At 56.1% G+C, this 12,394-nt stretch overlaps 1 protein-coding gene across 1 annotated transcript in view; it reads left to right on the top strand.

Annotated features, from left to right (window-relative positions):
- FER1L5 (fer-1 like family member 5) overlaps nt 1–11,801 on the top strand; it is a 64,577-nt gene extending 52,776 nt beyond the window's left edge. The window contains exons 33-53 of the mRNA XM_031655508.1: nt 42–203; nt 481–585; nt 1,593–1,745; nt 1,826–1,988; nt 2,135–2,160; nt 4,465–4,515; nt 4,619–4,720; nt 4,998–5,117; nt 5,628–5,789; nt 6,000–6,091; nt 6,503–6,673; nt 6,883–7,031; nt 7,266–7,405; nt 8,873–8,961; nt 9,224–9,319; nt 9,517–9,658; nt 9,904–10,003; nt 10,079–10,272; nt 10,449–10,558; nt 11,130–11,277; nt 11,383–11,801. Coding sequence (XP_031511368.1) covers nt 42–203; nt 481–585; nt 1,593–1,745; nt 1,826–1,988; nt 2,135–2,160; nt 4,465–4,515; nt 4,619–4,720; nt 4,998–5,117; nt 5,628–5,789; nt 6,000–6,091; nt 6,503–6,673; nt 6,883–7,031; nt 7,266–7,405; nt 8,873–8,961; nt 9,224–9,319; nt 9,517–9,658; nt 9,904–10,003; nt 10,079–10,272; nt 10,449–10,558; nt 11,130–11,277; nt 11,383–11,607 — 2,700 coding nt within the window. The 3' untranslated portion in view covers nt 11,608–11,801. The remainder of the gene's footprint in view (nt 1–41; nt 204–480; nt 586–1,592; nt 1,746–1,825; nt 1,989–2,134; nt 2,161–4,464; nt 4,516–4,618; nt 4,721–4,997; nt 5,118–5,627; nt 5,790–5,999; nt 6,092–6,502; nt 6,674–6,882; nt 7,032–7,265; nt 7,406–8,872; nt 8,962–9,223; nt 9,320–9,516; nt 9,659–9,903; nt 10,004–10,078; nt 10,273–10,448; nt 10,559–11,129; nt 11,278–11,382) is intronic.
- Nucleotides 11,802–12,394: the final 593 nt, after the last annotated feature.

The raw sequence follows: 12,394 nt of genomic DNA, 5'->3' as shown, positions 1-12,394 counted from the left end.
GCCAGCGTGGTCTCCGTGTTTTGTGAACTTCTCCCCTCCAGGGCAAGGAGAGCTTGTGGGGACGAAGCATGTGGCCCCCAGTGGTCTGGCTGGATCTCCAGGACCGGATCCTGCCCCCCATGAGGTGGCACCCCCTTATGAAGGAGCTGGGGAAGGAAGAGGGCGAGATCTTGGCATCCTGTGAGCTGATCCTCCAGACTGAGGTATGGAGAGGGCCTGGCCGGGAAGTGTGGCGCTCAGTGCCTGTCCCCGTCCCACCCCCAGCCAGCGGGGGCCACCCTGTCAGGAAACGCCTGGGGCCCAGGATCCAGAGCTGTGGGCTTGGTGACGCTGGCCTGCCCAGCCTCTCCCCTAAGTCCCCCTGCCAGCCCCTACCCATGGGTCTCTGGGCTTGGTGGGGCCTCTGAGGGACCTGCTTGAGGTGGGGGTGAGGGCAATAGGACCAGCCCAGAGGACCTCATGCTCCCTGCCCTCCCCCAGAAGCTGGGCGAGAAGCAGCTGCCTATCTTAAGCGTTCCCTGGAAGAATGGGGCATACACACTCCCCAAGAGCATCCAGCCCACGATAAAGAGGATGGCCATTGAGGTGCTGGCGACGTGGGATGGGGATGGTGGGCAGGGCAGATGGGGGTGGTCTGGAGTGCGCTGCAGCTTTCTGACTACCGGATGCAAAGCTCGCACCCCGAGAAAGACTACCTGGGAGGTGGAGGGAGACAGCAGAGAAATGAAGAGGTTGTGGTGTAACACTGGAAATCATTTTACCACAAACCTCTGCAATGGGGAGTGGGCACAGGGCCGATCACATTTTGGACTCACGCTGCCCCTGCGCAGCAGGAACTACTTTGCAGAGAAGGAAATAGAGGCTCCAAGAGACAACACATTCCATGCACAGTGACGCAGGGACTACGTGACAGCAAATGCTGTCTGACTGCAAATGCCAGGATGCTGCTCGCCTCACCTCTGAGAGTAGCATGGGGGTCCTCCTTCAGAACGCGTGTGCCCTGCCGCAGACGTGGCAAAGAGCACAAGATGGTCAGGCCTCTGGGACTGACGGCTTCCCCGAGATCAGGCAACTTGGCTGGTTCCCGCTTTGGGCGCCAAGGAGGCCTCATGAGTCAGGGTGCAGCTATGTCCTGGCAGGGTGCCAGGTCACCGAATGGCCACGGGGTCCTCAGTGAGCTAGACAGCATAGGGGCCCTGAGAAATTCAGGCACTTCCTGCTTCTTCGGGCCTCAGAGGCAGTCGGCCTCAGGAACTTACACCTGAGAACTGATGAGGCCAGACAAGGCAGCGGTGAGGAGGGGCAATGCCTGCGGGCTATGGAGGTCAGTGGAGGATGCAGCCAGTGGCCGGAGGGCACCTCCGTCATGGGTCGGGGGACAGCGTCCCAGCCCCAGGACACGCACTGATCCCTCACAGGACGGGGAAGCCTGTCCTTGTGCGCCTTCGGACACTGGCTCCTCTGCAGCCCCATTCCCTGGCCCTGCAGCTCCTGCTGCACCGCTATTGCCCTTCAGCCCCCTTCTCTGGCCAGGACCCCATGACAGAGGCGCTGCCTGCCCCTTGTCCTGCCCTCCTTCTTGGTTCTGGTAGATCCTGGCCTGGGGCCTTCGGAACATGAAGAAGGCGAGCTCCCCCCAGCTCCTGGTGGAATTCGGGGAAGAGTCCCTGAGGACAGAACCCATCAGAGACTTTCAGACCAACCCCAACTTCCCCGAGTCCGAGTCTGTCCTAGTCCTCATAGTGGTAAGAGGCCCTAGGGCAGGGGCTGGGCAGCCCTCTTCTTCTGTGGGTCTCACACTCCCCACATCTCCTCGGGGCTGCAGCTCATGCCCACGGAGGAGGCCTACGCACTGCCCCTCGTGGTGAAGGTGGTGGACAACTGGGCCTTCGGCCAGCAGACCGTGACGGGCCAGGCCAGCATCGACTTCCTCCAGCCCTACTTCTGTGACCCCTGGGCTCAGGACTACGTGCACCCAAAGCTTCCAAGTACGGCCCTTCCTCCGTGCCCTTCCCCAGGCCTCACAAGCGAGCCCGCACTGGGAGTGGGGTAGGCCCTGCTCCCCGATGGGTTGGCGCTTCCTCCTCAGCCCTCTTCCCATCCTGAGACTCGTCCCTGCGCTCTCTCCGCACAGGGCTGTCTGGGAAGAAGCACCAGGACGTAAGTAAGGGCTGCAGGCCCACCTTCTCCCACACTGCTGACGGGGCGTAACCCTTGGGCCTAAGGAAGGGTGTTCATTAAACAGAGTCCAGATATCCGTGCCCAACTGTGAGGCCCACCTCGCACTGTAGGGTCCTCAGCCTGTAGGGTCTCTGTAGGTCTCTCAGCCTGACTGCACATTAGAATCACCTAAGAGTTTTGTTTTTTTTTTTAACTTTTGAATCCTTTTTTGTTGTTGTTGTTGTTGTTTTGTTTTTTTTGAGAGAGTTTTGCTCTTGTTGCCCAGACCGGAGTGCAGTGGTGTGATCTCGGCTCACTGCAACCTCCGCCTCCCGGGTTCAAGCAGTTCTCCTGTCTCAGCCTCCTGAGTAGCTGGGATTAGAGGCGCACGCCACCATGCCTGGCTAATTTTTTGTATTTTTAGTAGATACAGGGTTTCATCATGTTGGCCAGGCTGGTCTTGAACTCCTGATCTCAGGTGATCCATCCGCCCTGGCCTCCCAAAGTACAGCAATTACAGGCGTGAGCCACCGCGCTTGGCCTTAAATCTTTTTTTTTTTTTTTTTTTTTTTTTGAGATGGAGTCTCGGCTCTGCCGCTGAGCTGGGTGGGATGCAGTGGCGGATCTCAGCTCACTGCAAGCTCCACCTCCGGGTTCATGTTCTCTGCCTCAGCCTCCCCATTGTAGCTGGGACTATAGAGAAGCCATACGTCGCCCGGCTATTTTTTTTTTTTTTGTATTTTTTGGTAGAGGCGAGGTTTCACCGTGTTAGCCAGGATGGTCTCGATCTCCTGACCTGCGTGATCCGCCCGTCACCGGCCTCCCAAAGTTCTGGAATTACAGGCAGGCCACGCGCCCGGCGGCCTTAAATCTTTAAAATTTTTTTTGGCGGTAGTGAAATGGCTCATAATATCAACACTTTGGGAGCGGGCAGATCGCGAGATCAGGAGATATCTAACCTTGAAACCCGTCTAAAAATACAAAACAACGGCGTGGTGTGGCGTAATCCCAACTACTGGTGAAAGCGGGCATGGCGTGTGGGCGAGCTGCAGTGGCTTGAATCAGGCCACTGCACTGTCTGGGGCTGCGAGACTCCATCTCAAAAGCCACTGGCTGGGTGCAGTGGCTCACACCTGTAATCCCAGCACTTTGGGAGGCTGAGGCAGGCAGATTACTTAAGGTCACCGAGTTCAAGACTGGCCTGGCCAACACGGTGAAACCCCATCTCTACTAAAAAATACAAAAAAAAATGAGCCGGGCATGCTGGTGCATACCTGTAATTCCAGCTACTCGGGAGGCTGAGGCACAAGAATCGCTTGAACCCTGGAGGTGGAGGTTGCAGTGAACCAAGATCCCACCGCTGCACTCCAGCCTGGGCAACAGAGTGAGACTTCCATCCCCCACTTAAAAAAAAAAAATTTAGGCCGGGCGTGGTGGCTCACGCCTGTTAATCCCAGCACTTTGGGAGGCCGAGGTGGATGGATCACGAGGTCAGGAGATCCAGACCATCCTGGCTAACACGGTGAAACCCCGTCTCTATTAAAAACACAAAAAATTAGCCAGGCATGGTGGCGGGCACCTGTAGTCCCAGCTACTCAGGAAGCTGCGGCAGGAGAATGGTGTGAACCTGGGAGGCAGAGCTTGCAGTGAGCTGAGATCGCGCCACTGCACTGCAGCCTGGGCGACAGAGCGAGACTCCGTCTCAAAAAAAAAAAAAAAATTATAGAGACAGGGATCTTGCTATGTTGCCCAGGCTGGTCTTGAACTCCTTAGCTCAAGCAATCCTCCCACCTTGGCCTCCCAAAGTGCTGGGGTTACACAGCCTTACCTGGGAGTTTTAAAACTCCTGAGGCCTAGGCCGCTGATCTATCAGAATCGCTGAGGTAGGACCCAGGCATCAAAATTGTTTCCAACCCCTTCCACACAGGTGATTCCAACGTGCTTTCAGGGTTCCCAACTATTGCTCTAAAGTGGTACTTGTCAAACTTGAATGTGCAGGAGTCCTCCAGACACTGTCACCAAAAGCAGACTCTCAGTAGGTCAGGGTGGGGCTTGAGGTTCTGCATTTCTGAGCGCCTTCCAGAATCTAGTCTGCAGCTATGGGCAATGAGGACAAAGAACTATGTGTCCCCTTCTTCTTGCTCCCTAGATCCCATTTCTAAAGACCCCTGAATTAAAAGGTCTATGTGAAAGGCAAGGGCAAGGGCGCCAGGGGAACCCTGGCCTCGACCCCCTCTCTCCTCCCTGAAGTCAGAGCCCGTGAGCGAGCGATGGCTTTCCCTTGCTCACCCTCTCCTTTTTCAGTTCCTAGGCTACCTCTCCAGAAAGTTCTGGTTCAAGTCCAGTAAAGCAGAGGTGATGAAGGCTCAGCCCCAGGGAACGAGGAGCAGCCCCGTTCAGTGCAGGGAAGTCGGGGGCTGCCCCCGCCCAAGGCCAGAACGATCCTCTTCTCCACCAGGATGAGTATGAGCATGAGGTGGACTGGTGGAGCAAGCTGTTCTGGGCCACAGATGAGCACAAGTCCCTGAAGTACAAGTACAAAGACTACCACACCCTCAAGGTTTGAAGGAGGGAAGAAAGGGGGATGGAATCAAATCGCCCACTGCAGGAGGCCAGCAGAGCTATAGCCTCGATTCCTCCGGGAAGCCTCCAGTCGGGGGGGTTCCCGCACTGTCTCCCAGAGACAGCTGCAGCTGCCACCGTCTGAAGCGCACAGTGCTGGCCCCAGGGCCACTGCCTGCCAGAGGCTTTGGAGCGAGGCCTGGGAGCTGGTGGTCCCTCCATCTCCTGATCTCGGGAACAGTCCCTGACAGCCAGGGTTCCACGCACCCCTGCAGGTGTACGACTGTGAGCTGGAGGCCGTGCCAGCCTTCCAGGGCCTGCAGGACTTCTGCCAGACCTTCAAGCTCTACCAGGAGCAGCCCAAGTTGGACAGCCCCGTGGTAGGGGAGTTCAAGGTGTGTGTCCACCCCAGCTTAGCTGCCCCCGTCTCCTTGTGCCCCTTGTGTCCCCGGAAGACAAATAAAAGCCCCGGCTCTCTATGCTCATCGTGAAGATGGAGCAGGGCTTGAGAAAGTTCTGGGGGTGGAGGAGATTCGCCCCCACAGGGACTCAGGGAGCGCTCCCCTGCCCCTCCCCGCTCTGGCCTATGCTGGCCTCCCAAGGCCGCAAAGCCACAGGGAACGAGCCCGAACGTGAAGGGACAGATGGGGTGGAGTGAGTCCACAGCGGCACAGACGGGGAACTCACCTGCTGACTGCGGGTCCTTTGCTGACACCCTGATTCAACATAGTGGGCCCTGCTGGACACCGTGCTGTACCTGCCTCCACTGTCCTCATGGCCTTCTGTTCCTTCTACCCTCAGCCCAACCCTCTCTCTCCTGAACACGGGCTGGGGCGCCTCCCGGAGGGCTTTACAGCGCTGGCCAGCACTGCCAGGCTGGGACCCCAACACCCCTCCCCCGCCAGGGCCTCTTCCGTGTCTACCCCTTTCCTGAGAATCCAGACGCCCCGAAGCCCCCGCTCCAGTTCTTGGCTTGGCCAGAGAGAGAGGACTTCCCCCAGCCATGCCTGGTGCGGGTGTACGTGGTACGAGCCATCAACCTGCAGCCCCAGGACTACAACGGCCTGGTAAAGAACAGTACCTGCCCTGCACAGGTGCCCCACACGCTCCCCTCACCCCGTCTCTGGGAGCCCCTCCAACTACCGACACACACAATGCCAGCGCCCCGCAGGCGCCATGTGGTGCAAGGGGCTTGTTTCCACCCCCTCCCACCCTCCCTGACACACCTGGACACCCTCCCCAGTTCCGATCCCTCCCCCACTTGTATCTGACCCCAGTGTGACCCCTACGTGATCCTGAAATTGGGCAAGACAGAGCTTGGCAGCCGGGACATGTACCAGCCCAACACTCTGGATCCCATCTTCGGCACGTGAGCTGCCCCAACCCCCAAGACCCCTTCTCCACTCCCACCCCCTCCACACCGGAAGTCGGCCGGAGAAGGCACAGAACGCTGGCACTCCTGGCCAGCCTCCACGTTCCTACCACAGCGTCTTACACGCCCTGGTGCTCAACAGATAGAAGACAAATGCATGGGTGGGCCGGTACTACCGTTTGGCACTCTGGCTGGGAGGGGAGCTGAGATCCCCACACCAGGCCTATCCAAAGTCATTTTCAACCATAACCAGGGGATGGCGATTGGCAGAAGGCAGCTTACCCCATGCTCTGCTCTCCACAATCTCCATGAACACACAAGGGGCCTACGGGGCCAAGACACCGGTCAGGGAGGGGGGCACAGAGACACTGCCCACATCCTCTGCAGCCTTCAACACCTCGCCCCTAGGATGTTTGAACTCACCTGCAACATCCCCCTGGAGAAGGACCTAGAGATCCAGCTCTATGACTTCGACCTATTTTCACCTGATGATAAGATAGGAACCACAGTCATCGACCTTGAAAACCGACTCCTGTCTGGCTTTGGAGCTCACTGTGGGCTCTCCAAATCCTACTGCCAGTGAGCGTGGGCCTGTCCAGGGGAAGGGAGTCAGGTGGGGTGGAAGAGTGAGCCCACAGCTCCCTTGGGAGAAGCCTGCATCCTGGGCAGGAAACTGGACCCAGACCTGCCCAGTCTCCACCCAAGCTTCCACCCATGGTCAACCTGCAGCTCACAACGGTGTTCTTCAGGACCCGAACCTCCAGACCTCTTCCTCTCACATCCCCCAGGTCAGGACCCTTTAGATGGCGGGATCAGATGCCCCCAAGCTACCTCCTAGAACGCTATGCCAAGCGCAAAGGGCTGCCTCCGCCTCTGTTCAGTCCTGAGGAAGATGCTGTTTTCTATAACGGGAAAAAATTCAAGCTGCAAAGCTTTGGTGAGCTGCGCAGAACGCTAGCAGAAAGCACAGACACAGGCCTCTGGAAGCCGCGAGGCTCCAGAATAGAAGAGCTACAGACTCGGGGGACAAAGGGGAGGACAAGGAAAGAGCTCCCTGGAGCCAGAGGCCAGCCCACCCCTCTCCCCTCACTCCTACCCAGGCTGTGGTGGGGAGGGTGATAGGAAGGCTAATGACCTCACATCCCCCTCCTTCCATCCCTCTCCAATCCAGAACCCAAAACCCCTACTGTTCATGGTTTGGGGCCCAAGAAGGAACGCCTTGCACTCCACCTCCTGCACACCCAGGGGCTGGTGCCTGAGCACGTGGAGACCCGCACACTGTACAGTGACAGCCAGCCAGGCATCGACCAGGTATGAGACTGGAGGGGCCACTCCTGGCTCCTATGGGAGGAGCTAGATCAGGAGACAGAGATGCCCGTCCACCCAGGACGTAGCCCACGAGAGGGGAAGGGCAGGCCAAACATTCGGTAATGTACCTGCACGGAAGACAAGCATGCTGTGCACATTAATAAGCAAGAAGTTCTGGTGATGTCACTTAGAATGGAGAATTTCAGAGCTGGAAAGGTCATCTACAAGAAACAGAGGCCATGCACCAGCTGTGGGAGGCACTAGGGAGCCAGTCAACGTCTCCATTGCCTTAAGTCTCTCCCGAGGGGTGGGAAGGTGGCGCTCAGGTCAGACAGTGCAGACGTGACAACGCTGGTTCTGGCTGTTAATTGCAGGCTGTGTCTTCTCCACAGCAAAGAACCCCAAACAGAGAAATACAAATCCCCAAAGGCACCTAATCATCATTCACTCTGCAGCCACCATAATGGCTCATCTCATTCTCTAAACTTCTCAAGCTCTACCACATTCCAGACAGAAAGTCCTCTCTGAGCAAAATGTTTAAAAAACCATTCTCTGGCCAGGTGCGGTGGCTCACGCCTGTAATCCCAGCCTGTAGGAGGCCGAGGCGGGCAGATCTCTTGAGGCCAGGAGTTTGAGACCAGCCTGGCCAACATGTCAAACCTCTTTACTAAAAATATAAAAATTAGCTGCGCATGGTGGCAGGTGCCTGTAATCCCAACTACTCAGGAGGCTGAGGCATGAGAATCGCTTGAGCCTGAGAGGCAGAGGCTGCAGTGAGCTGAGATTGTGCCACTGCGCTACAGCCTGGGTGACAGAGGGAAACTGTCTCAAAAAACATAAAATAAAAAACCATTCTCGTTAAACCTGTTTTCTCAAATGGGTCACTTCAAAAGAATATAATTAGGTCAGGTAGTCTGAAAGGCAGAACGTATTTGTGTGTTTTCAATGTTAGCAGTTCTGTCCTTTTTCTTTCCTTTTCTCCCCCTTTTCATCCTTTACCTTCTTTCCTCTGTATGTGTGGCTAGCTTAATACCCTTAGGTTGTAGTTCATAACACAAAATGACCTGAAAGTCTGGACTGGTTTCCTCATACTCGAGGCTATCAAGCAACACCAAGCTGCTTGATAAATGAAGCCCCAACCCCGATCTGGAGCCCAGTCCAGACAGGCCATCTAGCATGACCTAGGAAGTGGCATTCCCCCTCCAGACCTGTTGTAAGTGCAATCCCAGCACCATGCCGTCAGCCCCAAAGTTACCGTGTTCCAATCTCACTGCGCTACTCTCTCAGTCGAAAGAAAGGGGGAAGCTGGTGGGTGGTCGCCTGCGGCCTCACAGATATCTCTGTGCCCTACCCCTTGGTGTTGGGAACACAACCTCAACAGACCTCAGAACCTGGGACAGGGAACCCCAGGCCAGCCTGCTGAGAACAGAGGCTAGCAACCCCCAACCAGCCAATGTATCCCGGCTCTAGGGAAAGGTGCAAATGTGGGTGGACATCTTCCCCAAGAAGCTGGGGCCTCCTGGCCCCCCAGTCAACATCAACCCCAGAAAGCCTAAACGGTGAGTGACAGCCCACTTCCCAATTGCTGCATTTCACAGTTCAGCCTCCCCCCAGTGCAGGGCACCACTCTCCTCAGGTACTGAGCTGCAGTCATTTGTTTCTCCGCTGGGAAGGGAGGAAGCTCTCCTGGGAGCTTTCTTGCCCTGAATTCCCCCCACTGAGCAAGAGCACACAGGGCGGCCTCGCAGGCCTCTCCGCCCTCACCGAGGCTGCGGCTGGGGAGCTCCTCCTTGGCAAAGCCTCAGAGCGCAGTGGCCACAGGTATGAGCTGCGCTGCGTCATCTGGAAAACCGCCAATGTGGACCTGGTGGATGACAATTTAAGTAGAGAAAAGACGAGCGACATCTACATCAAAGGGTAAGGAAGAGGAATGAGGCTCCGGCGAGCCCCTCAGTTCCCCAGTTCTGTCATCCTGCTGACATGGCCCAGTCCTGAATGGGACACCTCTCCACTTCCGGCTGGGCCTGGTGTCGGCTGGGCCGCCCTTCCCACAGGCTGCAGCGGGGGATGGGGACAGTGCACCTGAGCCGCAGGTGACAGGACTCTGGCCCCAGGTGGCTGTATGGGCTGGAGAAGGACATGCAGAAGACAGATATCCACTACCACTCGCTGACTGGGGAGGCGAACTTCAACTGGCGGTTCATCTTTACCATGGACTACCTGGCGGCGGAGCGCGTGTGTGTCCAGAGCCAGAAGGTAGCAGGCTGGGGTGTGGGGGCACGGGGGGGCGAAAGGCCACACACGAACACACTCAGGCTCCTGGAGCTCCTCCCCTCACCCCTCCAGAGGCTCGCCATCTGTCCCAGAACATCAGAAACATGTCCTCAGGTGGAAACCCTCTCCCTTGATGGTCTGTCACTGCTGGGTGGAGGGCCACTGAGGGGTGCACGGGAAACGTCCAGGAGACAGGCCGGCAACATGCTCTTCCGCCATTGCCCCAGGATTACATATGGAGCCTGGATGCCACGTCCATGAAGTTCCCAGCCCGACTTATCATCCAGGTCTGGGACAATGACATCTTCTCCCCCGACGACTTCCTAGGTGAGGTCCTGACACAGGGCTTGTGACCACAGGACAGAGAGCTCCTCCTTGCTGACGTCATTTTTCTGGGCTCAGGGGTCCTGGAGTTGGATTTGTCTGACATGCCCCTCCCGGCTCGGCACGCCCAGCAGTGCTCCATCAGGATGATGGACGCTGACCCCAAGTGGCCCTATTTCCTCCAATACAAGCACTTCTCCCTCTTTAAGAAGAAGACTGTGACTGGCTGGTGGCCTTGCCAGGTCCTCGATGGTGGCAAATGGCGCTTGTCGGTAGGAGCTGGGGAAAGTGTCTACTGGTTAGGACTGCTGTGCCGCATGTCCTGGCTCTAGCAGACATCTAGGGACCTAGCTAAATCCCTTTTCCTTTCTTGATCCCGGGAAGAGGCCCTAAAACTACCCGGCTCGGCTGTCTGAACTCAGCCTCCCCCTCACCATGGTGTTCCTAGGGCAAGGTGAAGATGAGCCTGGAGATTCTGTCAGAGAAGGAAGCCTTAATCAAGCCAGCCGGGCGAGGCCAGTCAGAACCCAACCAGTACCCTACACTTCACCCTCCCCTGTAAGGGTCCTTGGGGCAAAAGCACCAGATCCGTCTTGCTCCTCCGTGTGTGTGGGGTGGTGACCAGTGGGCCTACCGTGGAGAGGTGGTAACTACCTCCCACCCCACAGCTCTGTGCTCAATCAGCAAAGAACAGACTTGGGGTGAGAGTTGGGGTAAGCAGAAGTTGGTTTTTTGGTTTTTTTTTTTTTTTGAGATAATTGTCTCTCTGTCACCCAGGCTGGAGTGTGGTGGCACAGTCTCTGCTCGCTGCAATCTCTGCCTCCTGGGTTCAAGCGATTCTCCTGCCTCAGCCTCCTGAGTAGCTGGGATTATAGGGGCCTGCCACCATGCCCAGCTAATTTTTGTATTTTTAGTAGATGGGGTTTCACCATGTTAGCCAGGCTGGTCTCAAACGCCTGACCTCAGGTGATCCACTCACCTCGGCCTCCCAAACTGTTGGGATTACAGGCGTGAGCCACTGCGCCTAGCCCAGAAGTTGCTTTTTTAAAAAAGAAAGCTCTTTGCATCAGATTGCTTGACCTGAAGGTTCTCTCTGCCATTCTCTGCCATTTCCCTGGCTCCTGGACAGACGCCCCTACACCTCTTTCATGTGGTTGCGGTCACCAGTTCAACACTTCTGCTCTGTTTTCTGGAAACGCTATCGCTTCAAACTCATAGCCTTTATGGTCATATCGATTCTAGCACTTTTGCTGTTCAACTTTATCTATTCAGCTCCGGTGAGTGGCAGCCCTGCAGGCAAGGACAGAGGTGGTCTCAGGATGACTCTGGGGAGAGCGTCTTCAGCTCGCCACCCCAGGCTAACTGTTGTCTGTTCTCTCTAGCACTATTTGGCCATGAGCTGGATCAAACCTCAACTTCAGCTATATCCTCCCATTAAAATATTCAATATCATCACTTCACTAAACAGCAGCAATGCCAGCTCTTCCATCCTTCCCACCCAGGACCCACACCTAAAGCCTACAATAGACCATGAGTGGAAACTCCACCCAGGACCTACCAATCACCTGAGTAACATTTTCCCAGAACTTCCAGCCCCAGAAGACTAATTAGCCCACGCTGCCCGGCTTTCCTCCTCTACCAACAGCCCTCCCCTTGGGCCGCCTACCAGTTCTTTGTTTCTGTCTTCTAGGCTAGATGCAAGGTGCTAGGAATATTCTGGCTATTGTGTTCAGAAATCACTTCCAACAAGAAGAGCAGAGCTATAATTTTCCACTGAAATAAACAAGTTCTGTAACAGAGAGCCATCTTGTAATTTGGGGGTGCTGAAGACAACATGAAAGGCTGAAAATGCCAGCCCTTCAGACAAGACTCACGGGGACAGGGAGTGACGTCATCTTTATGTCCCACCCCTAGTCCACAGGGTCTCTCATACTAAGAGGCTTGGAATCGGAGCCTCTTAGTATGGAGGGAAAGGGTGATTGTGAGAAGTGGCCCTTATGGGTAAGCAGCAAGCCGAGGCACTGGCTCTCCCCCACAGCATGTACAGAACAGCCCTACCACGGACCAGGCAGCTCCCTCCTCTAGCACACAGCTAGGATGACACTGCCCAGGACAACATTCTGCCCATTCATGATGGGAAACATTTGTTTCTAGAACAAAAAGCAAGAGCCAAAGCAGGACATCCGATGCCAGGTCAGGTGGTTTTCCTGCACCATACATTTCTCTAAAGGCCCCCAAGGCAGGTGGGGACTGCATTTCATGTCTTCCCTGACCTCTTTAAAAAGCCTTAAGGTACTCATGAGCTGGAATCATACAAACCCCACAGGCGCCATCTTTCTCACTCCACCCCTCCCCTCTGATGAGACCCCTTCCACCTGCACTGCTGCCTTGGCC

The sequence above is a fragment of the Papio anubis genome, chromosome 14 (assembly GCF_008728515.1).
Source record: "Papio anubis isolate 15944 chromosome 14, Panubis1.0, whole genome shotgun sequence".
Classification (NCBI taxonomy): Eukaryota; Metazoa; Chordata; class Mammalia; order Primates; family Cercopithecidae; genus Papio; species Papio anubis.
This window is presented reverse-complemented; position numbering and strand designations above follow the sequence as displayed.